Raw genomic sequence first — 25,721 nt, forward strand, 5'->3', positions numbered from 1 at the left:
CGACTGGTCAAGCATGATCTGAAACTCCTGAACTCCATCTCCCTAAATTTTCCCCAGATTCCATGATTACCTTTCTGGTTGGAAGGTCAATGTAGCTCAGCCTTGAATATACTTAGTGACCCTGCCTCAACAGCCTTGATGGTGAAGAATTCCACACAGTACACTCTGAAGAGTAATTCTTCCTCATCTCTGTCTTAAGTGCATGTTGGTCAGTGCATTGAGTATTAGAGTTGGATTATCACATTGCAGCTGTACAGGGCATATTGGTGAGGCTGCTTTTGAAATCCTGCATTCAATTCTGGTCTCCTTGCTGTAGGAAGGATGTTATTCAACTTGAAAGTGTGCAGAAAGGATTTACAGGGATGTTGCCAGGATTGGAGGGTTTGAGCTACAGGGAGAGGCTGAATAGGCTGGGGCTATTTTCCCTGGAGCGTCAGAGGCTGAGCGGTGACCTTATAGAAGTTTATAAAATCATGAGGGACATGGCTAGGGTAAAGAGACAAGGTCTTTCCCCTGGGGAGGGGGGAGTCTAAAACTAGAAGGACTAGGTTTAAGGTGAGAGGGTAAGGATTGAAAAGGGACCTAAGGGGTGATCTTTTCACACAGAGGGTGTTGTGTGTATGGAATGAGCTGCCAGAGGAAGGGGTGAAGGCTGGTATAGTTACAACATTTAAAAGGCACCTGGATGGGTGTATAAATAGGAAGGGTTTAGAGGGATATGGGCCAAATGCTGGCAAATGGGACTAGGTCAGTTTGGCTGATAGCCGATCAGCATGTACAAGTTGGATTGAAGGGTCTGTTTCTGTGCGGTACAGCCCTGTGACTCTAAGACTATAACAAGGTGTGTCACTAGAGAAAAAGTACCAGGGAAGTGAATGGAACTACAGATTGAGTGCCTAAGAGCAAGGGGCTGCAGCTATAACAGAGACATTGCTTGTATCATTTGTGATGTCCCTTGGTTGTGGAAAGGTCCCAGTGAATTGATAAATTTGCACTATAACACCTCTCTTCAAGATAGGAGACAGACTGAAAGCAAGTAGCAAAATGCCAGTTAGTCTAAGATGTCTCATTAGAAAATGCTGGTATTCACCTTTAAACAGGATCTTTAGGAAATTGTAATACAATCAAACAGCAATTTCACACACCTTCCACATCCTTCTGAATCAAAGCCTCTGATTATTAGGGAAGCAACACTGCATGACCTTACAGTTTCCTAACTCATCAATAGCAGAGATAACCCTATGGGATCCAGACTGATTTAAGCACCCCATATCAATGATGCCCCACTGCCTTCTCTGGCCTTGAAACTCCCTATCAAGAGCAACTCTGAAATGTCTCAGACTGCATCAGCATGTGCTCCCCTTCTGGTTGAGCATCCTCCTTTCCTGGGTCTAGACTCTCCTAAAGTCTGAAACCACACTCGACTACTCATTCACAAGCATAATTCCAGCTGCTCACTGACTGCTAGCTTCGCCAAGCTAAAACAGCCTCCTAAGCTTATTCCCTGAGCTCCAATCCTGCTCAGTTACACCAAGCATTAACCCCACTGTGACCAGTATGAAATGTTAATGCTCACATGTGTCTTCCAAACCCCTCATACCTCCACCCAACACATATCCAGCAACTTTCCCAGCTTCCCAGAACTACTACTGAACCCTGACTCCACCACTTAGCTGCCAAACAATTCCTACCACTTCTTTCTGAGTTCTGACGGCGCAGAGCAATATAAATGCTCTTGACTCGGTCCCCTGTCTATTATTTTTCCAGCAGCACAGCTAACTGCTGTACTGCCAACTCTGTCTCTCATCCTCATTCACTCCCTGTTGGCTTCAAACTTCTCTTCAGTGACCTTGGAACTGTCTGAAATGGTCCATTAAAAACTTTACAATAAGCCCCTCCCCTTTTGCTGGGCAGAATTGAATGCTGCCACCTCGAGTCATAGAGTTTTACAGCATGGCAAGTGGCCTTTTGGCCCATTGGGCCCATGCTGGTCATCAAGTGTAGATCTACTTGAATCCCATTTTCCTGCAGTTGGCCTGTAGCCCTGTATGCTATGGTGTTTCAAGTGCCCAACTGTATACTCATAAATGTCTTATGTGAGTTCCAGCTACTCACCACCTTCTGGGTGTTTAAAACAATTACCCCAAAATCTCCTCTACATTTCCTCCTTCCTACTCCTTACCTTAAACCTGTCCGCCTGGTTAATGACCCCTCTGTTAAGGAGAAATGTTTCTCCATATCTATCCTGTGTTTGCAGCTTAGAACTTCATACAGCTCAATCAGATGCCCCTCAGCCTTCTCTGCTCTAAGGAAAACAATCCCTGGACAGGAATTGTCAGCTCCATGGATTACTGATTTGTTCAGCTCAGTAGTATGGATGCACATAGAGAAATTCATTACACAGTTCGGAAGGAATTTTACAACTAGCAGCAGCCCTGCCTCTCCTCGGGGTGGGGGGATGCAGAACATGGCTAATGCGGAAGATTTGCCACCAGGAAGCTGGTGGGGGAGAGGAGTTAATCGAATTATAAACTTGTTAATGTGGGAACATGGAAATGGGTCAGTGATGGGCCAAACTAAACATGTCAATGACTGGAATGAGTAAACGTTCAGGATAGATGGAGTTTAAGGGCAAAAGCTGAGAATAGTGAGGAGATCACAAGGTGGTGGTAGGTAATGTGAGCTTCAGTGTGGAAGGATTTACTCCAAGAGGGGAGCTAGAGAGATTTTTGCCTGACATTTGACGATTAAACAATAGTCATCTCACATTGTGGCTTCTGCAGTCAATGTACAGAAGACTGCAGTCATTAAAGGAACGGTTCGGGGAAAGGTCAGGGAGAGAGAGAGAGACAGAGAGAGAGAAACAGAGTTAAAGTTGCTTCAGAAGTGGAAGCTACAGCACTGTTTTAGACTGATGGCTGTTTTACTCAGGTCGCTGTTGTTTCCTATTTACAGCTGTTCACATCCTCAAGAAAATCAACTGGTCAGCAGATCCATGTGAGAACTTCTTTGAGTTTGCCTGTGGGCAGTGGATAAAGGAGACGCCGATCCCCGAAGACTACTCGAGCTACGGGACGTACTCGTGGGTTCGGCAAAGCGTCAATGTCAAGTTGCGAGGTACGTCCTACATAGGACCCGGGGTGTGGAGGGGAGTGGTGGGGGGCAAGGACTGGGCGACGTGGGGGTGGCATTAATCATTCTGCTTCTCAAAGTGGAGGGGGCTGGCATTTCGGTGGTGCCTTTCGGTGGGGAGGGGGTGGGCGGGAAGGACGAGGTGTAGTCCCGGCTGCTTATGTGAGGCCGAATTATTTGTGCACAGAAAGATCCCATACAGAGCATTGCAATAAATGAGCAGGTCAGCAGTAGAGCATTTTTGACCAGGAAATGAGGAGCATTCTGAAGAGTGCCATGGGTTCGGTGAATAATTTCAGTAGAAACAAGTAGATTTGTAGTCGCACTGTCTTTTGCTGAGCGAGATAACCTTGTCCAGTATATAGAGAGAAATGATGAATAAATCTCACTAGATGCTAAGCGTGAGTGATCTATACATCCACATGCCTCCAAGTGACTGATTTCTCAGTAAAATAAAGCACACTTTCCCACTTTTCAAGGACTTTGGGACAATAAAGCCATTAAAGACATATTATCCTGGGCTCCAATGTAGCGCACACCTCAGTGAGAACCAGAGTACATTTTTTTTAAACATCTGGCATAGAGTCCCTCCTAAGTCCACGGGTCCACAAAACATAGACAACAAAATGTGAGGCTGGATGAACACAGCAGGCCAAGCAGCATCTCAGGAGCACAAAAGCTGACGTTTCGGGCCTAGACCCTTCATCAGAGAGGGGGATGGGGTGAGGTTTCTGGAATAAATAGGGAGAGAGGGGGAGGCGGACCGAAGATGGAGAGAAAAGAAGATAGGTAGAGAGAGTATAGGTGGGGAGGTAGGGAGGAGATATGTCAGTCCAGGGAAGACGGACAGGTCAAGGAGGTGGGATGAGGTTAGTAGGTAGATGGGGGTGCGGCTTGGGGTGGGAGAAAGGGATGGGTGAGAGGAAGAACAGGTTAGGGAGGCGGAGACAGGTTGGACTGGTTTTGGGATGCAGTGGGGGGAGGGGACGAACTGGGCTGGTTTAGGGATGCAGTTGGGGAAGGGGAGATTTTGAAACTGGTGAAGTCCACATTGATACCATTAGGCTGCAGGGTTCCCAGGCGGAATATGAGTTGCTGTTCCTGCAACCTTCGGGTGGCATCATTGTGGCAGTGCAGGAGGCCCATGATGGACATGTCATCTAAAGAATGGGAGGGGGAGTGGAAATGGTTTGCGACTGGGAGGAGCAGTAGTTTGTTGTGAACTGAGTGGAGGTGTTCTGCAAAGCGGTCTCCAAGCCTCCGCTTGGTTTCCCCAATGTAGAGGAAGCCACACCGGGTACAGTGGATGCAGTATACCACATTGGCAGATGTGCAGGTGAACCTCTGCTTAATGTGGAATGTCATCTTGGGGCCTGGGATAGGGGTGAGGGGGGAGGTGTGGGGGCAAGTGTAGCATTTCCTGCGGTTGCAGGGGAAGGTGCTGGGTGTGGTGGGGTTGGAGGGCAGTGTGGAGCGGACAAGGGAGTCACGGAGAGAGTGGTCTCTCCGGAAAGCAGACAGGGGTGGGGATGGAAAAATGTCTTGGGTGGTGGGGTCGGATTGTAGATGGCGGAAGTGTCGGAGGATGATGCGTTGTATCCGGAGGTTGGTGGGGTGGTGTGTGAGAACGAGGGGGATCCTCTTAGGGCGGTTGTGGGTGGGCGGGGTGTGAGAGACATGTTGCGGGAAATACGGGAGACGCGGTTGAGGGCGTTCTCGATCACTGTGGGGGGAAAGTTGCGGTCCTTGAAGAATTTGGACATCTGGGATGTGCGGGAGTGGAATGTCTTGTCGTGGGAGCAGATGTGGCGGAGGCGGAGGAATTGGGAATAGGGGATAGAATTTTTGCAGGAGGGTGGGTGGGAGGAGCCTCGGATTGATGGCAGGGCTTAGAGAATTGCCTTTCAGTAACTTTGGAAATATCTGGTAAAGGATTGTGATTTGTGGTTCATTGACATCATGAGAATAGCACAGTGAGGTTGGCCCCATGGTGTGTGTTGGGCCTCAGTGTGGGAAGTGTGCGAGACCAACACTGACTGAAAGTTGGGAATGATTCAAATTGTTAATCCTCATAAGAACAATGAGAAATGGGAGGGAGTCACATGTGACCCTTGAGGCTTCTCCTTCCAGCACCCTATCACTTCTATTGAAATCCAGCACCTCCTCCCTGTATCTAACTCAACTGAGAACCAACCCCCTAGACCCCCAACTCTCCATTGAAACCACAAGGCCATAGGAGTTTGGAGCAGGAGGAGACTGGTCAGCCCCTTAGGCCTGCTTCACCATTGCATACGGTCTTAGGCTGTGAACTTCACTTCCTCGCCCTGTCCCCATTTCCCTTGGATTCCTGAAAGACCAGAAGCCCTGCTGACCCTGGCTTAAATGTATTCAGTAATGGGACCTCCACAGAAATCCCTCCTCATCTCCATCGTAAATGAACACTCCTTTCTTCTGAGACTGTGCCCTTGTGTTGTAAATTCCCAGGCTAAAGGGAATCAATCTCCCAGTGTCTACCCTATGAGCCCTTTTGGAATCTAGTATATCTCAATGGGATCCCCTCTCATTCTTCTTAAACTCCAGAGAATATAGATGCAGTTTGCTTGACCCCTCATCGGAGAACTCTCATCCCCGGAGCCAATCTAGTGAACCTTCATTGTCTAGTCATCAATGCAAGTATATCCTTCCTTCAAAATGCAGATCAAGACCAGACATGTTACATGTACATTAATTCCTTGGACGGTCATAGCTTGACGTCTGTATTGTACTTTGATCCTTTTGCAATAAAGACCAACATGTAATTTTCATTTACAATTGCTCACTGTACCTGCGTGTTGACTTTCTGATTTCCAGGCATGTCTGAACATTTTTAAGTTACTTATAATGCTTATAAATTTCATGGAATTTACAAAGATTCTGCTTTGTTATTATTAAGGCCCAAAGCGATTGGCCCCACATTTCCGCACAGTACAGTCCATCGGCAGAGATAGTAGGAACTGCAGATGCTGGAGAATCCAAGATAACAAGGTGTAAAGCTGGATGAACACAGCAGGCCAAGCAGTATCTTAGGAGCAGGAAGGCTGACGTTTCAGGCCTAGACCCCTAGTCCATCGGCAACTTGTTGCACATGCAGTTAACTGGTCGCTCACTCTTTGCAGCCTCCGAATCCTCCCCACAGCTTACCCTTCCCCACTCAGCTTCGATAGAGATAAACAGGCAAAAAATACATTGCTATCTGTCTGTTCCTTTACCTCATGACTATTGATTATAAAGAGCTGATGGCCACAGATTGATTCTTGTGGCACTCCATTGGTCACAGTCTGAAAATGGCCTGTATACATCTGCTGTCTGCTTCCTGTGCCATAACCAATTCCCTATCTGTATAGAAAATACTAATCCAACTTGATAAGCCCTTACCTTGCTCTGTAACCTTTTGTATGCCACCTTATCAAATGCCCTGGGTAGTGTTGTAAAACAGAGGAACCTCAGGGTCATCAGGTACATAATTCTTTGAAGTTTGTATCGCATGTAGACAGGGTGGTTAGGAAGGTGTTTAGCACGCTTGCCTTCATTGCTCAGGCCTTTGGGTAGACGAGTTGGGACGTCATGTTGAGGTTGTACAGGATGTTGGTGTTCAGTTCCGGTTGCCCTGTCTTAGGAAGGGTATTATTAAGCAGGAGAGGGTTCAGAAAAGATTTACCAGGATGTTGCTGAGAATGGAGGGTTTGAGATATATAAATAGGCTGGAACGATTGGGACTTTTTCTCTGGAGCATTGGAGGTTAAGAGGTGACGTTATAGAGGTTTATAACATCACGAGTAGCATACATAAGGTGAACGGCTGGTGTCTTTTCTTTAGGGGGACATAGTTTTAAGGTGAGAGGAGAAAATTTTAAAAAGGACATGAGGGGCAGTTTTTTTTACACAGAGTAGTTTGTGTATGGAATGAACTTCCAGAGAAAGTAGAGGGTGCAGGTACAGCTCCAACATTTAAAAGACATTTGGATAAGTGCATGAATAAGAAAGGTTTGGAGGGATATGGGCCAAGCACAGGCAGGTGGGATTAGTTTAGTTTGGGATTATGGACGGCATGGATTGGTTGGACCGAAGGGTCTGTTTCTGTGCTGTATGTCTCTACCTTCTGGTTCCCCTTGGTCCACCCTGTAAGTTACGTTCTCATAAAACCCTAATAAATCTGTCAAACATGATTTCTCTTTCTAAAACCGTGATGACGTTCCCTGATTATCTAACTGCTTTATGAAGACTTCTTTAGGAATGGATTCTAGTATTTTCCGGATGACTGAGGTCAGGCTGATTGGCCTGTAATTCTGTGTTTTCGTCCCCCCTCTTATTTCAGTACAAGTTGCTAATATCCAGTTAGCTGAGGAAGGGTCACCGGACCCGAAACATTAACTCTGATTTTTTTTCTTCACAGATGCTGCCAGACCTGCTGAGCTTTTCCAGCAACTTCTGTTCTTGTTCCTGATTTACTGCATCCGCAGTTCTTTTGTTTTTTTCCTTCCCCCTCTAAAACGTGTTTTACTTGTTGTGTCCTCTGGATATTTGTGGATTGGCGCTAAATGCTGGCCTGGCCAGTGATGCCCACATTCTGCGAATGAGTAGAAAGGATAAAAATCATTGCTTGAAGAGAAAGATTGGAGATCAAACATGATTGTGGGATCCCAGGCTAAACGCAGTGGGGTTTACACAGCATGGCACAATGGAGGGCACTTTGCCCAGATGATGAGTGGACTCAAGTGTGCCCAACTCAGTCTATGTCATGATCTGCCTCTTAAGGTACTCCTTTGGCCAACAGTGCCTGCCAGAAATCAGACATACACACCCCTGGCACCACCACCTCATACAACTCTGTCGTGGTTGGCACAGGAGCATGCACAGCATCAACAAAAATAGTTGCTTCTGTACTTTAATGCCGCGTTTGCGTAAACATGGAACACGCTGAGTGGATTGACTGGCAGAGTCCTGGTGAATGCTGCTCTGCTCATTTGATTCATCTGTGTTGGAGGGAACTCACCGTGCTGTGGTTCTGGGATTCGAGGACATAACCTGGCTCTCAGTTTGGACTTCCGGCTGAGAAATGGACATAGCTGGCAGCAAATTGGGAATGTTTCCCCTGTAAATTACTCGACGAGGCAGGAAATGAACAAAAGACTTGTGTTTACATTGTGACTCTGGTCTCAAAGTGCCTTCGAACTTTCCAGAACTTTCAGTGCAGTTACTGCTGTAAGACGGGAAATATGACTTCGCATGGTCCTCGTTTCCAGGTTTTCCCTGAATTCTGGTATGATGCACTGAGCTGACAGCATGAGGTACTGCTGGATGTGTGAGTGTTTCTCTTTACATAGAAACAGAGAAAATATAAGTCATTCGGTCCTTTTGAGCCTACTCCACCATTGGTAATAGTACAGTCACAGAGCTGTACAGCATGAAAACAGGCCCTTCGGTCCGACTCACGCATGCCAAGCGCACATCCTAAATTAATCTAGTCCCATTTGGCCCGTATCCCTCTAAACTCTTCCTATTCATTTCTCCATCCAGATGCATTTTAAATGTTATAATTGTACCAGCCCCCACCACTTCCTCTGGCAGCTCGTTCCACCCTCTGTGTGAAAAAATTGCCCCTTAGGTCCCTGTTAAATCTTTCCTCCTCTCACCTTAAGCCTTGTAGTTTTGGACTCCCCCACCCTGGGGAATAGACTTTGTCTATTTAGCCTAGCCATGCCCCTCATGATTTTATAAACCTCTATAAGGTCACCCCTGAGCCTCCACTGCTGCAGAGAAAATAGTCCCAGCCTATTCAGCCTCTCCCTATGGCTCAAGCCCTCCAAACCTGGCAAATTCCTTGTAAATCTTTACTGAACTATTTCAAGTTTCACAATATCCTTCCTATCACAGGGAAACTAGAAATGCACACAGTATTCCAAAAGTGGCCTAACTGATGTCCTGTACGGCTGCAACATGACCACCCAACTCCTACACTTATGCACTGACCAATAAAGGCAAACATACCAAATGGCTTCTTCATTATCCTGTCTACCTGCTACTCCACTTTCAAGGGACTTGCAATCCAAGGTCTCTTTAGCCAGCAACTCTCCCTAAAACGTTACCATTAAAGTATATAAGTCCTGCCCTGAGTTGCATTTTTAAAATGCAGCACCTCACATTTATCTAAATTAAACTCCATCTACCACTCCTTGGCCCATCTAATCGATGACTCATTGTGCTCTGAGGTAACCTCCTTCGCTGTCCACAACACCCCCAAATTTGGTGTCATCTGCAAATTTTACTAATCATACCTCCTACGTTCACATACAAATCATTTATATAAATGATAAAAAACAGTGGACCCAGCACCGATCCTTGTGGCACACCTCTGGTCACAGGCCTCCAGCCTGAAAAGCAACCCTCCTCCACCACACTCTGTCTCCTACCTTTGAACCAGTTCTGCATCCACATGGGTAGTTCTCCCTATATTCTGTGTGATCTAACCTTCCTAACTAGTCTGCCATGAGGACCCCTATAGATCATGCCCATCGCTCCACCTTCATCAATCCTGCTTGTTACTTCTTCAAAAAACTCAATCAAGTTAGTGAGGCATAATTTCCCACACACAAAGCCATGCTGACCGCCCTTTTCAGATACTTATAACTCCTTTCCCTTCAACAATGTGTTCACCACAGATGTCAGTCTCACTGGTTTACAGTTCCACGGCTTTTCCTTGACACCTTCCTTAAATAATGGCATAACATTAGCCATCCTCCAGTCTTCCAGCATCTGACCTGTGGCTATCGATGTCACAAATATCACAGCCTGGGGCCCAGCAATCTCTTCCCTTGCCTCCTGTAGAGTTCTGGGTTACACCTGGTCAGGTCCTGCAGATTTATCCACGTTTATGCGTTTTAAGACGTCCAGCACCACCAAATCTATTTTACCACATTCTCTATCTTCCATATCCTTCTCACAGTAAACACCGATGCAAAATATTTGTTTAGTGTCTTTCCCCATCTCCTGCAGTTCCATGCATAGCCCTTGCTGATTTTGGCTGATTATTCAACTCAGTCCCCACTTTTGGCTTATACTTTCGATTCCTTTAGCCCTAAGAACTACGTCTAACTCCTTGAAAACATTCATTGTTTCATCCTCAATGGCTTTCTATGGTGAAGAATTCCACAGGCTCCCCACTCCATGGGTGAAGACATTTCTCCTTATCTCCGTCTTCAATAGCCTACTCTATATCCTTAGACTGTGACCTCTGGTTCTGGACTCCCTGATCATTGGGAATATTCTTTCTGTGATTACCCTGCCTAGTTCTTTTGGGATTTTATAGGCTTCAGTAAGAAAACCCCGTTCATTCTTCTAAACTCCACTGAACATAGTCCTAAGCGACCCAGTCGGTTTTCATACATCAGTCCCACCATTGTACGAATCAGTCTGGTAAATCTTTGTTGCACTCCCTCCATCTCCACAACATCCTTCCTCAGGTGTGGTTTTAACAGGTGTTGCAAGACATCCCTGCTCCTGTATTCAAAGTTTCTCACTATGAAAGCCAATGTACCGTTTGCGTTCTTCAAAACCTGCTGCATCTACGTACTTGCTTTCAGTGAATAGCATACAATGACACCCAAGTCTTGTTGCATCTTCCCTTTTCCCAATCTATCCCCATTCGGATAATAATCTGCCTTCCGATTTTCACTACCAAAGTGGGTTACCTCACATTTATCCACATTATACTGCACCTGCGTTGTGCCTACCCACTCAATTAACTTGTCCTCGAGTTTTGGATTTGTGAGTGGGAACACAGGCTGGAGATAATGCCCCTCAGCCTGAGAGTTCACCTTGAAGATGTGTGTCCGAGAGATCCAACATCGGAAGATCCAGCGAGGTGGGAGGGGGTAGGGGGTGGGGAGACAAAAAAAGAGGCTGAGTTGATGCCCAATCTCCTGGCTGAACCCGTAAGCCCAGCAGAGTTCAGCCACATCGCAGAGACAGCATGACGGTTCCTCTTGCAATGCCCAAACTCATCCCACTGCTCCGTGCTGTCCCGGTACAGCTGACTCAATTCCCAACTCAACCCAAAGTTCCACTCTCTCTCCATAGGCCTGTGTCAGGCCCCAAATTAGTTTCACTGTCCCATTCCCTCTCCCCATATCCCTGTATCAGAACACGTGAAAAACATGCTTTAACCGAGGGAATCTGTGACAATCTGGAATAAATCACACGCAACAGATTGTCCTCACCTTTAAACTATATGTAGCTGAGGAAATAGATAACAGCTGGAATGAATGTCCCACGGCCTCAATTCAATGTTCTGCAAGACCCTCAGTTGGGGGGAAGGCGGGGTTTGGTGGTGGTGGTCAGGTTTAGTGAGGAGGATAGGGTAGGTCAATCGCACTCCACCCCCCAACTAGAATGGAAGCCGTCAGGACCAGGGGACTTATGTTCCTGTAGCTCCATTAGTTGGCTAACGCTACTTCTGGTGATGGTGAGATTTTTAATTCCTCCCCTGCATTCTTTAGTACTAATGGGCTATTCTGAGTATCATTCACAGTAAAGACTGATGCAAACTATCTGTTCAATTCCCCTGTCATTTCCTTGTTACCCATAGCCTGTCTCCCCAGACTCATTTTCTAAGGGGTCTATGTTAGCTTTGACCTCTCTCTTCCTTTTCATGTAATTAAAGAAGCTCTTATTGTCCTCTTTATATGGTTTATCTTTCAACTTATTCCTCTCATTTATAACCTGCCTTTCTGAAAGGTCACATATTCTTGAATATTAAGTTCCCAATTTCCTGATAATCATGTTTCTGTAATGGCTGTGAGATCGTATCCATTTATCTCCATTTGCATTTACATGGACCGACATTCTCTCAGCTGGAACAAGAGAAAAACTGCACAAAGGCTTAGTGACTCTTGTTCCCCATCCCAGTCTTTCTCACCCCTCAAATATCAGGAGGAGGCCATTCAGCCCTTGAACTCATGGTGCTGTGTGATGAGGATATGGCTAATCTAAGACTGAGCATCCTGCAGCAGGTATGTACTTCTCATTGAGCCTTCACTGCCCAGCAGTTCTGCAGTTGTTGTCAGGGCAGTGAGTGAGAAGAGAGGGTCTTTTCTGTGTCAGCTGAGCTCAGGAAACCAGGAATGTTTGATATTAAGCAACATTTTATCCTTGTGAATGATCCGTCTCTCTTTCTGCAGAGCTGTTGGAAGCCCCAATTGATGAAGAAAAGGACATTGAAGTGGTGCAGAAGACGAAACTTCTTTATCAGTCATGCATGAACGAGAGTGAGTACTTTCATTTCATTTGTTATTGTCACATGTACTGAGATACAGTGAAAAGTATTGCCTTCCCTGCTATCCAGACAAGTCGTACCTTAAATAAGTTCACCAGGGTGGTAGAACAGAATGCAGAAGATAGTGTTACAGCTGCGGAGAAGATGCAGAGAAAGATCAACTCTAGTATATGAGCGGTCTGTTCAAAAGCCTCATAACAGCAGGGAAGAAGCTGTTCTTCAATCTGTTAGATTAGATTAGATTACCTACCATGTGGAAACAGGCCCTTTGGCCCAACAAGTCCACACTGCCCCTTGGAGCATCCCACCCAGACCCATCCCCCTATAACCCACTCACCCCTGAACACTAGCGGCAATTTAGCACGGCCAATCCACCTAGCCTGCACATCTTTGGGCTGTGGGAGGAAACCGGAGCACCCGGAGGAAACCCACGCGGACACTGGGAGAATGTGCAAACTCCACACAGACAGTTACCCGAGGCTGGAATCTGCTACATTTTACAAACTTTTGTACCTTCTGCCTGCTGGAAGAGGGTGTAAGAGAGTATAACCAGCATGGTAGGCATCTTTGATGATGGTTGTTTTCCCGAGGCAGCAGGAAGTGTAGCAGGAGTCAATGGAAGGAAGGTTGGTTTGTGTGATGGACAGGGCAGCATTCACAACTCTCTGTAGTTTCCTGCAGTCTTACCAGGCCTTGATGCATCTGGATGGGATGCTTCCTACGGTGAACCTATAAAAGTTGGTAAGAGTCCTTGTGGACGTGCCGACTTTCTTTAGCCTTCTGAGGGAGTGGAGGCATTGGTGTGTTTTCTCGACTGTAGAGTCGATGTGGATGGACCAGGACAGATTGTTGGCGATCATCACTCCTAGGAACTCGATGCTGTCTGTTATCTCCAACTCAGCACTGTTGATACAGTCCTGGCCAAGGTGTACAAATTAGTGCAAATACCCAGAGGGAGTCTTGGTGATACCAGTGTCAGGCTGTTAATGTACTTGTGGTAAATCCACACATTGGATGTTTCAAGTGTTTGTCGGTATTGTGTTCAAATAGACACACTGTGACCTTTGTTTAATCTAAATGTCATCGAAATGAAGCATGTGGATGCTTTAGGTTTTAGAGTCGATTTGTAGCTCGGGTTGTGGATGTTGTGGATGCTTAGTCTTTACTGGTCTATAGCGAAACGGTAAATCACCCATGATACAACTGACACACAGATACACAGTAGGGAGATCGTGGTAAAGCAAACTGTTTTTGTGATCCAGTGTATTATTCTGCAAGAGATAATAGGAACAGCAGATGCTGGAGAATCCGACATAACAAGGCGTGAAGCTGGATGAACACAGCAGGCCAAGCAGCATCAGAGGAGCAGGAAATCTGACGTTTCGGGCCTAGACCTTTCATCAGAAAAAAGATGATGAAGGGTCTGGCCCCGAAACATCAGCTTTTGTGCTCCTAAGATGCTGCTTGGCCCGCTGTGTTCATCCAGCTTCACGCCTTGTTATCTCGGATTATTCTGCAACATTGGTTTACATTCCAGCTGTGGAATTTAAACTCACTGGATGGATCTATGATGGAAGAAGCCATTCTCAGCGATAGTGAGTAGCATCAATTGTTGTGAAGCTGCCTGGGAGGGAAATTGGCTATTTTCACCTGGTCTGGCCTACACTGACTCCAGGCCTCAGTGAAGTTAACTGCCCCCTGACAAACAGCCCGCTCAGCCGAAGGGCAATTAAGGAAGGGCAACCAGTGTTGGCAACACCCACACTCCCATGGTAGAATAAAGAAAAACAAAATCCCAGGCCTGTTCAAAGCCCATTGGCACGGCTGGTGCATTGGTTAGTGCTGCTGCCTCATTGCGCCGGGGACCCGGGTTCGATTCCATGCACCAGCAACTATCTCTGTGAAATTTGCATGTTCTCCCTGTGTCTGTGTAGGAAGGGGGATGGGAATGTTTGGAAGAGGGGGCTGGAGTGTGTTGGAGGTGTCAGGGAATGATTGATGGGTGTGGGATGGGGCTCTGTGGGAATCAGGGAGTATGGGTGTGTGAGAAAGGGGTATGAATGGGGTGGGGGTGGGGGTGTGGGTGTGGGGTGAGTCCAGGTATGATTTGCATCAGTCTTGCACGCGATCCCAATATCCTCTGTCAGCGACCTTTTGCATGGTAGAGCTGAACCCCTCCTTCCCCACCTCTCTCTCTTTTACTCTGCGTTTAGGTGCTATTGAACTGGAGGATGCCAGACCCTTGCTGAAGTTTCTGAAGCAGCGATATTTACGTTGGCCAGTGCTGGAGGCCAACAACGGGCCTGAGGGAACGTGGAGAGAGGCGGACTTTAACCTACTGAAGATGTTAGCTTTCCTCCGTGGAAAATTCAGCAGCAATATCTTCATTCAATTCTTTGTTGCAACTGATGACAAAAACTCCGACGAGCACATCTTCAAGGTCAGTGAGTGCCAGTTTGTTTGTGTATTTTATGTTGATCTCATTTACCTCAGACTAGCACTGAGGGGACACATTGTAAATCTACAACCGTTTTACTTACAGTTCTTTAAAACAGCTCTTCAGTTTTGAAATATTGCTCCAAAGCTTCGAATTTTCCGGTCTTTCTCTGAAAGTCTCTGTTCATGTTTCTCCCAGTGACCTCTCCCAAGCTTAAGCAAACAAGCACAGTAAACATAGATCAATGAACAGACTAACAACATCAAACACAGGTCAATTAAACCACTGAGCACAATAGCACCAGATGACAATAGTTACCAAAGAGAGAAATCTTGGATGGGATTGAAGGCTAGCTGAGGTGGGAGAAGAGGTTGTAGGGAATGGCTGTGACACTCACACTCCCTCTCCCTCTCTTGCTATCTCTCTCTGTCTCTCTCTCCAGGAAATGATCTTCAGTGCAAAATGCCTGGGAAACTGGGCAATTCAGCCCACGCCATCCTCAAATTGCGGTGCCTTGTTGATGCTGGGCGGGGGAATCGTAGGGTCTCCCTTTTGTTGAAATAACCTTTGACTCTCGACTTCAGAATGAGGCGGAGTTGTGTTATTCTCGGCATTTTGGCCAATATTTATCCCACCACACCTCCTGCTGACAAATGGAAAGGGGTTGGGAATCATGTGTGAACACCCAGCTCTGACAGTAACTCATCCTGATATGCTTCGAAATGGTGGCATGGGGATTAGACCTTGTTTCAAGTGTTCACTGTCGGTGTATCACTGATTATCAATCCCTCTCTGAAGGTCTTGCTAGTTGATTTGCTTCAATTTATTACTGTCACATGTACTTCAGTACGGTGAATTGTATTGTTTGATGTGCAGTACAGGCAGATCATAACATACAAAGCTCATAGTGTGATTAAACAGACTAAGGAATACAAAGTTATGGCCGCAAAGAAAATGCACAAAAAGCAAGATCAACATTAGATTTGAAATTGGAGAGGTCCATCTGGAATGGACCACAACAATGGCAAGAGTTTCTGGGTGTAATTGAGGACACAGTACAGAGGTTCATCCCAAAGAAAAGAAAGATTATCCGCGGTTGGATTAGACAGCCATGGCTGACAAAGGAAGTCAGGAAATATATCAAAGATAAAGAGACAGCCTATAAAGTGGCCTAGAGCACTGGGAAATCAGAAGATTGGGAAGGCTACAACAACAAACAGAGGATAACAAAGAGAGCAATAAGGAAGGAGAGGATCAAATATGAAGGGAGGCTAGCTAGTAATATTAGAAATGATAGTAAAAGCTTCTTTCAATACATAAGAAACAAACGAGAGGCAAAAGTAGATATTGGGCCACTCCAAATTGATGTTGGAAGGCTAGTGATGGGAGATAAGGAAATAGCTGAAGAACTTAATAAGTACTTTGCGTCAGTCTTCACAGTGGAAGACATGAGTAGTATGCCAACAATTAGGGAGAGTCAGGGGACAGAGTTGAGTAAGGTAGGCATTACAAAAGAGGAAGTGCTAGAAAACCTAAAGGGTCTAAAAATTGATAAATCTCCTGGCCCCGATGGGCTACATCCTAGAGTTCTGAGGGAGGTGGCTGAGGAAATAGCGGAGGCTTGAATCGTGATCTTTCAAAAGTCACTAGAGTCAGGGCAAGTCCCAGATGATTGGAAAATTGCTGTTGTAACTCCCTTGTTTAAGAAAGGATCAAGGCAAAAGATGGAAAATTATAGGCTGATTAGCCTAATCTCGGTAGATGGTAAAATTCTAGAATCCATTGTCAAGGATGAGATTTCTAAATTCCTGGAAGTGCAGGGTCAGATTAGAACAAGTCAGCATGGTTTTAGTAAGGGGATGTCGTGCCTGACAAACTTGTTAGAGTTCTTTGAAGAGGTAACAAGTATGTTCGACCAGGGAAACCCAATAGATGTTATCTATCTAGACTTCCAAAAGGCCTTTGATACGGTGCCTCACGGGAGGCTGCTGAGCAAGGTGAGGGCCCATTGTGTTCGAGGTGAGCTACTGGCTTGGATTGAGGATTGGCTGTCTGACAGAAGGCAGATTTGGTATAAAAGGCTCTTTTTCAGAATGGCAACCGGTGATGAGTGGTATCCCGCAGGGTTCAGTGTTAGGGCCACAGCTGTTCACCTGATATATTAATGATCTGGTTGAAGGGACTGGGGGCATTCTGGCGAAGTTTGCTGATGATACGAAGATAGGTGGACAGGCAGGTAGTACTGAGGAGGTGGGGAAGCTGCAGAAAGAGTTAGACAGTTCAGGAGAGTGGTCCAGGAAATGGCTGATTAAATTCAATATGAGTAAATGTGAGGTTTTGCACTTTGGAAAAAAGAATACAGGCATGGACTATTTTCTAAATGGTGAGAAAATTCGCAAAGCAGAAGTACAAAGGGATCTGGGAGTGTTGGTCCAGGATTCTCTAAAGGTTAACTTTCAGGCAGAGTCCATAATTAAGAAAGCGAATGTAATGTTGTCGTTTATCTCAAGAGGTTTGGAATATAAAAGCAGCGATGTGCTTCTGAGGCTTTATAAGACTCTATTTAGGCCCCATTTAGAATACTGTGTCCAATTTTGGGCCCCACACCTCAGGAAGGACATACTAGCCCTGGAGCGTGTCCAGCAGAGATTCACACGGATGATCCCTAGAATGGTAGGTTTTACGTATGATGAATGGCTAAGGATCCTGGGATTGTACTCATTAGAGTTTAGAAGGTTGAGGGGAGATCTAATAGAAACTTACAAGATAATGTATGGCTTAGAAGGGGTGGACGCTAGGAAGTTGTTTCCGTTAGGCGGGGAGACTAGGACCCATGGGCACAGCTGTAAAATTAGAGGGGGGTAAATTTAAAACTGAAATGAGACGACATTTCTTCAGCCAGAGAGTGGTGGGCTTGTGGAATTCATTGCCACGGAGTGCAGTGGAGGCCAGGATGTTGGATGCCTTCAAGGCAGAGATCGACAAATTCTTGATCTCAAAAGGAATCAAGGGCTACGGGGAGAGTGCAGGGAAGTGGTGTTGAAATGCCCATCAGCCATGATTTAAATGGCGGAGTGGACTTGATGGGCTGAATGGCCTTACTTCCACTCCTATGTCTTATGGTCTTATGGAAGTCTGGTAACAACAGGGAGGAAACTTTTTTTGAACCTCTTGAACCTGTGTTTAAGCTTTTGTATCTTCTGCCAGATGGAGGAGATTGGAAGAAATGATGACCGGGCTGGGGGTGTGGGGTGGGGCGGGGGTCATTGATGATGTTGGCTGCCTTCCCGAGGCAGTGAGAAATGTAGATTGGACTGGGCTGTGTTCACAACTCTCTGTGATTCCTATGGTCTTGGGAAGAGCAGTCGCCATACTGAGCTGTGCATATCCGAAGAGGATGCTTTCTATGGTACATCTGTAAAAATCGGTAAGGGTCTTTATGGACATGATAAATTTCCTTAGCCTCCTGAGAAAGTGGAGCCGTTGTTGTGTTCTCTTGACTGTCGCATCAATGTGGGTGGGCCAGGACCGATTGCTGGTGATCGTCACTCCCAGGAACCCAAAACTCTTGACCATCTCCACCTCAACACCATTGATATAGACTGGGCGTGGATTGAAATGAATGTTAGTGCCCTCCTTAGGCTAGATCCAATGAGTTAAGGTTTTATACAGAGAGCTTCTACACAGCTCGGATACCTCAACTGGTGCATGATGGGACTCTCAATCCCTTTTGCAAGTCCCACATCGGATAATGCTATATTTTTCTTAAATTTTATAATCAGAACTTTTAATGTTCATTATCACAATACCCTTAAAAATAAATGTGGCAATTACTTCTCCACACTGGGGACTGAGAATCTCATTTTCTGATTATTTATTTAAGTCATTTACTGAATTGTCGGAAGCCTGTTTTACATTTACTAAAAGAAGGGATAGACTCAAGAATCTGCAATTGGATAAGGACTCTACAGATTTAAAAATAGGTGATGAGAATTTTATGGTTAGTCTGTGTAATTCCAAATTGTTTGCTTTATTCTTGCCAGGTAATGTTCTGACATTGGCACTGAGACTGTAACTCAACATGCCCAGGAAGTGTTCCTCCTGATAAACAGCCAACTCATCCAGAATCATTAGCATTGTGTGTCAGATGATGTTGTTATTCTATCACCATTTGGTTATTGCTGTAGACAGATGCATGCCCTCAAAGTTTTTTTCTTTCTGCACACATCAGGTTTACACTGCAAGAATACCAAATTTCTAAGCGAATTTGTTCAGCGTAAATGAAGGGTGTGGATTGGTTGGCCAGTTGACATCACTGTTTGTGGCACTTCATAAATCATCCATTTTGAATCAGAGCCCAGTGTGTTACTAATGAATTGGCAACACCCTATACTTTCAGTCCTATGGAAATAAATGAACAACATTTAAAATGCTGCAATTATTTTGTAGATGCAAAACATCAGAGAGTCCTCTAACAACCAGTGGTGTGTTTGACCAGAGATGGGTCTGAGTCTGATGTTATTCACTGTCTCTATTTACAAACAGCTGGACCAAGCATCGGTGTTTCTACCGTCTGAGGAAGACTATCTGACTAACAGCACTGAGGCAGAAAAGGTGAGTCTCTTTCCATTGCTGCTGGGATACAGAGATTAATTGATGTTGTGCCTTAAGTCGATTAAGGGAGTGTTGTAACTGCTTGTAATTTAAGGAGAAGATGACAAAAGGCAACATTTGAAATGCGCCCGTCACACAAATGTCAGGCAATAACTATCACCAATAAGAGACAATCTAACCACTGCCCCTTGACATTCAGTGCTGTTACCATCACTGACTCCCCCACTATCAACATCCTGGGGGTTATCATCGACCAGAAACTCAACTAGACTCACCACGTTAACACAGTGGCTACAGGAGCAGGCCAGAAGCTGGGAATACTGTGGTGAGTAACTCACCACCTGACTCCCCAAAGCCTGTCCACCATCTACAAGGCACAAGTCAGGAGTGTGATGGAATACTCCCCACTCGCCTGGGTGAGTGCAGCTCCAACAACACTCAAGAAGCTTAACACTGTCGAAATCAAAGCAGCTGCTTGAGTGGCGTGACATCCACAAGTATCCACTCCCTCCACCATTGATGCTCAGTAGCAGCAGTGTGTACTGTCTACGAGATGCACTGCAGAGATTCATCAAAAATCCTCAGACAGCACCTTCCAAACCCACAACCACTTCCATCAGGAAGGACAAGGGCAGCAGATACATGGGAACACCACACCCTGTAAGATCCCCTCCAGGCCACTCACCATCCTGCCTTGGAAATATATCACCGTTCCTTCACGGTTGCTAGGTCACAATCCTGGAATTCCCTCCCTAAGGGAACATTCACCTGAAGGCCTGCAGCAGTTCAAAGGTGGCTTTGGGGTGTCAGGAGGCAAGTTACTTGCTGTGGTATTCCTTCATTGTGACCTGCTCTTGTGGCAATTGCTATTTTATACAACTCCTTGAGGATTTATTTCGCTCGTGTGAAAGTCAGGATGTAAGGTGTGCCTTAGAGAGGGAGGGAGGGATTGAGAGGGTTAGGGAGAAAACTGGAGCTAAGATGTTGAAGGCTTGGCCAACTATGTTGGAGGTAGAATGCGTGTTCAGGAGGCTGACTGAGATTATAGAGAAAGGAAGGAGGTGTTGGAAGTATTTTAGTCGTGTTGTGTCTGCAGCACCACCTAATGTGAACCTGGCTGTGGCAAACTTGGAGAATGAACCCAGAATCTTTATCAGAGATAATGGGAACTGCAGATGCTGGAGAATTAGGGATGCGGTCTCCCCTTCCCCCACCCCATCCCTAAACCAGCCCAGTTCGTCCCCTCCCCCCACTGCACCACACAACCAGCCCAGCTCTTCCCCTCCACCCACTCCATCCCAAAACCAGTCCAACCTGTCTCTGCCTCCCTAACCTGTTCTTCCTCTCACCCATCCCTTCCTTCCACCCCAAGTCGCACCCCCACCTCCTACCTACTAACCTCATCCCACCTCCTTGACCTGTCCGTCTTCCCTGGACTGACCTATCCCCTCCCTACCTCCCCACCTATACTCTCTCCACCTATCTTCTTTTCTCTCCATCTTCGGTCCGCCTTCCCCTCTCTCCCTATTTATTCCAGAACCCTCACCCCATCCCCCTCTCTGATGAAGGGTCTAGGCCCGAAACGTCAGCTTTTGTGCTCCTGAGATGCTGCTTAGCCTGCTGTGTTCATCCAGCCTCACATTTTGTTGCCCAGAATCTTTGTAATCAGTTGCTGTTCATAGCTGGAAATGTTCGAGACAATGTAGATGGTGTGGCGCCTGGAAGCTGTTCTATCTGACACTCTCTCTTTTCAGTCTCGGCACGCCCTGCTGCAGCTGATGATTGATATCGCCGTCCTCCTCGGAGCTAATAGAACCACAGCTCAGATTGACATGCAATCCGTCCTGGAGTTTGAGACCAACATCGCAAAGGTCAGTGTAACAGCCAAGCAACGAAACAGAGCGAACGTCGCAGTTATCAGTAACATGTTACGCATTTTCTAAAACCAAACAAAATAGTTGTGAGCATAGGTTAAGGGGATGTATGTTACAAATCGCCTGGTAGTACAGACTGGAATACGGCTAGAGGATGTTTGTCAAAGCCTTTCATTTTTCACTCATCAGGACCATTGGCAAGAATGCCAAAGTAAAAAGAAGACAACGTTTAAAGTGTATGAGAGGGTGCTGATTGGTCGACAGCTGGACTCGGATTGGTAGTGTCATTTCTATGGAAAATGCCACAACCAACCAACCAACACCATTGCAAATAGTGTGAAACGATGTGTTCCGGTTATCTGGGTATTTCTTGCAAATTGTCCTGATGAACACGCGATGAAACATTTCAACAAAAAAAAACATAAACAGTGAGATGTAATGAAACGGATAGAGTCAGAGACTTGTGGGCGGATGGGTGGCGAGGGTGTGATGTAGTGTCAAGGGTTAATTTGAAAATAGATCATTTACATCATTTGGACATATCATAGGATCACATGGTCCTTTCGAAGCTTCTGGTGGCAGAAATGAGATCTTGATGGGGAGATAACCTTACTGTGTTTAAGTAAAAAAACGTAATGTTTGACCCAACTTCGTCAAACTGCAGTAATAGTTACCACTCTGTCTCCTGGATCCAGCCACAGAGTATGATATAGGATTGTAGTTAGTATATTGCACACTTCACGTAACATCGTGGCTGTACATTCTTGGTTTTGTTGTGCTAATAGAGGACCGTTGTAGAGTGGGCTGAGGTAAGGAAGGTATTAAAGTGTCTCTTAATGGGTCTACCACTTAACACCAGGTGCTACCAAGGAGAGCAAGATCATGCGGCAATATGTTGCTTCTTGTGATGGTGTACACCGCCTCATAAATATATTAAACATGATCAGAAGTAGCCCTGTATACAATTTCTCCCTCCAGGTCTCAGATTCTAATCCATAACTTTACAATACCCTCAGCACATTTTGAGGCCTATTTCAGTGAAAGGGTGAGAATGGCAGGCAGTGTGTTAATGTGTGGATTTAGTCGGATTAGTTTGCTTTTATTTTCTCGTTACATTGGTTTGAATCAGTCAGAAGGCTCTAAAACAGGTTGAGCATATGAGAGCGCCAATGAGGCACACATACACTACAGAGTAATCTCACACGGCCAATCCACCTAACCTGTACATCTTTGGACTGTGGGAGGAAACTGGAGCACACAGAGGAAATCCACGCAGACACGGGGAGAATTTGCAAACTCTACACAATTGTCCAAGACTAGAATTGAACTCTGGTCCCTGGTGCTGAGAGGCCACTGTGTCCCAACTAACCAGGCCCACCTACATTCTCCTCCAAGTCTTTTGTAGATATAAAACAAACAACAGAAGTCCCAGGACTGATCCCTACAAAACACCACTAGCCACAAACCCAAGTTTGAAAAACTCACTTCCCCCGCTACTCTCTGTCTTCTGTGACCAAGCCAGTTCTGCTTCCATCTCACCAGCTCACTGTGGTTCCCATGTATCAGCCTGCCATGAGAGACCTTGTCAAAGTTCTCTTGCTAAAGTCCGTGTAGACAACGTTGACCATCCTGCCATCATAAATAATCTTTGTCACTCCCTCAAAAAATGCAAACATCAGGTCTGTGAGACATGGCCTTCCCCACACAAAGCCATGCTGCCTATTGCTAATGAGCCCATATTTTCCAAATGCAAGAAAATCCTGTCCCTAACAATCTTCCTCAGTGATTTCCCTACCACTGATGGAAGGCTCACCGTCCTGCAATTTCCTGGATTATCCCCGTTGCCCTTTTAAAACAAAGGAACAGCATTGGCTATTGTGCAGTCCTCTGGGAACTCTCCTGTGATGAAAGACTTTGTGCAAGAAATTTCCACATCAATATCCTCACCTTTTGCGATAGCATTTTGTGATAGGTCCCTTCAGATCCTGGGCACTTGTCTAACTTAAGGCTTTTCAAAACACCCAACACTCCTTCTTTTCTGTATTTACATGCCTTAGAGTATCAACCTGACCCAATCCAGACTCACCACCTCAGGTTCCTGAACCTTGCTGTCCTTATCCTTCACTTTCACAGGAACATACTGGTGGGGGCACGGTGGGGTCAGTGAGGAGGATAAGGCTTGTTCACATCACACAAAGAATTTGGTGCCTTTCCTGGATTGTAACACTAAGACTGTACCTCAAAAGTGCTCAGCACAATTCTGAGAAAGGAAAACACCTTAACATGCCAACTATAGTCAGTACTTATACAAAATGTTAGTGAGAACATTGTTATTGATCATGCGGTCTTTCAACAATTAGTTACAATTCCATACAATTTGCACTTTGCAGATTCTGATTCCACACAGTAACAGGACCAGTGAGGCTCTCTACAATAAATTTAGTGTGCTCAAGTTACAAGAAACTGTCCCACAGGTATGTGACCATTTCAGTGCATGACCCGTTGCTAATCTGCAGGTACTCTATCGCATTGCAATGATATTTATGTGAGGAAGAAGGTTCAAATGTGTCTCCCATCATTTCCCACATTGTTCAGTTTATCATAATACCATCCCTGCCTGATGTAATAAATAATCCTGTGGTCCATGGATATGCAGTGACCTCTCGCCGCCAGATACAGCCCGTGACTGCCTTGTTGCCTGTTGGTTTGATTTTCACCAAGAAGTTGGACCCCAAGCTCTAATGCCAAGGGAGTTCCCAGCTTCCCACCCTGTCCCGGGTCGGGAATGGGATGCTACTTTTCGGAGAACTAATGCCTGATTGGCCCACCAAGTGGACTCAGGGCCCAATCAGCAGTAGCCCAGAGGTGGGAGACGGATAGGCTAGGCCTTCTGTGGAAGTGGGCAGGAGCAATGAATTAGCCTGAGGGCACACCACAGGAAGTAGGAGATAGATAAACAGTAATGTGTAACCAAGAATTTAGAGGTAAACACTCTGGGGCCTACTGGTTCGAATCCCACTAAAACAGCTGGTGCAAATTAAATTTAGTTAATAAATCAGAAACTAAAAACTGGTTTGTGATGTGATCATGACGCTAATGTCCTTTAGGGAAAGAAACTGCCGTCCTTACCCAGTCTGGCCTACATGTGACTCCAGACGCACAGCATTGTGGTTGACACTTAGCGGCCCTCTGAAATGGCCAGGCAAGACACTCAATTCAAGGGTAATTAGGGACGGACAGTAAATGTTGGCCTTGCCAGTTCTTATGTGCAAGTATAAGGGTTTGAAAGGGTTAATTTAAAGGGTGCATTAGGTGCCACCCAATTATAATGATGTCACTCAAACTTGGACAGGAGAACAACTGTGGCTCTGAAGTGTAAGACCCAGCGCCGAAATCTCCCTGACAGTCTCAATGACAAAGTCTATCATAGCAATGGATTTGCAATTGTGTGTTTAAATACACCTTGTTTAAAGCAAGAGCTACTTATTGTTAGATGGCCAAATAATTCTTCCCATCCCACTTGGCTGAGCACATCCTCTCGATCCTTACCAGGGCAGAGGATGGCAGAGGGAAAGTTACAGGATGGCTCTAGTTACCACGCTGAGCTATACTGAGGATCCAGAATACAACACGGGCAGTGCCCACGACTCCTGAAAGAGAAAGATCGGTCTCCGAACTCTAACTCTGCTGACGGGCGCATGAGCGAGTAGACTGAGCAACTAGAATTCTCAACGAGATGCCCACCGCCCTCACACATGGGGTGCAAGTGCCAAAAGGGGCATCATTATCACCCCCTGCTGCTTAAGGTTCCATCACCTACTTCCTGCTTGGAACCATGCACGGCCATTGGTGAAGCAGTTAATGTGTACAGTCACGCCATGATGGCTAAAATCTTGGCGTCTATATCCGTGGCACCATTTCCTTCTTGCATCTGGCAATGCAATCCAGAGCCTAACTACTTGCTGTGTGGAAAAAAAATTTATCCCCACATCACCCATGCTTCACTTACACATCGCTTTCAAATCTGTGCGCTGTCACTCTGTTTTCTTTGCTAACCAGGAGCAGCTTCCCCATTATCGACTTCCAGGCCAGCTCGTAGTTTTGAAAAGTTCTATCAGATCTCCTCTCGTGCTTTTCCTGCAAAGAAACCAACCCCGAGTTCTTCAATCTACCCTCATCACTGAAGTATCTTGTCTCTGTAACCATTCTTCAAATCACAGATCAGTATAGCATAGGAACAGGCCCTTGGGCCCACCATGTCTGTGTTGATCATGATGCCATTCTAAACAAATCCCGTCTGTCTGCACGTGGTCTGTATCCCCGTATTCCCTGTCTTTTTTTTATTCACTTATGGG

At 45.8% G+C, this 25,721-nt stretch overlaps 1 protein-coding gene across 3 annotated transcripts in view; it reads left to right on the forward strand.

Moving 5' to 3' along the window:
* Positions 1–25,721, forward strand: part of phex (phosphate regulating endopeptidase homolog, X-linked) — a 73,880-nt gene that overhangs the window by 14,323 nt on the left and 33,836 nt on the right. For all 3 annotated transcript variants that reach the window (XM_048540089.2, XM_059650474.1, XM_048540090.2), the window contains exons 3-8: positions 2,956–3,117; positions 12,347–12,433; positions 14,655–14,881; positions 19,424–19,492; positions 21,247–21,363; positions 23,757–23,840. In XM_048540089.2, coding sequence (XP_048396046.1) covers positions 2,956–3,117; positions 12,347–12,433; positions 14,655–14,881; positions 19,424–19,492; positions 21,247–21,363; positions 23,757–23,840 — 746 coding nt within the window. The remainder of the gene's footprint in view (positions 1–2,955; positions 3,118–12,346; positions 12,434–14,654; positions 14,882–19,423; positions 19,493–21,246; positions 21,364–23,756; positions 23,841–25,721) is intronic.

This window comes from Stegostoma tigrinum, chromosome 12 (assembly GCF_030684315.1).
Source record: "Stegostoma tigrinum isolate sSteTig4 chromosome 12, sSteTig4.hap1, whole genome shotgun sequence".
Taxonomy (NCBI): Eukaryota; Metazoa; Chordata; class Chondrichthyes; order Orectolobiformes; family Stegostomatidae; genus Stegostoma; species Stegostoma tigrinum.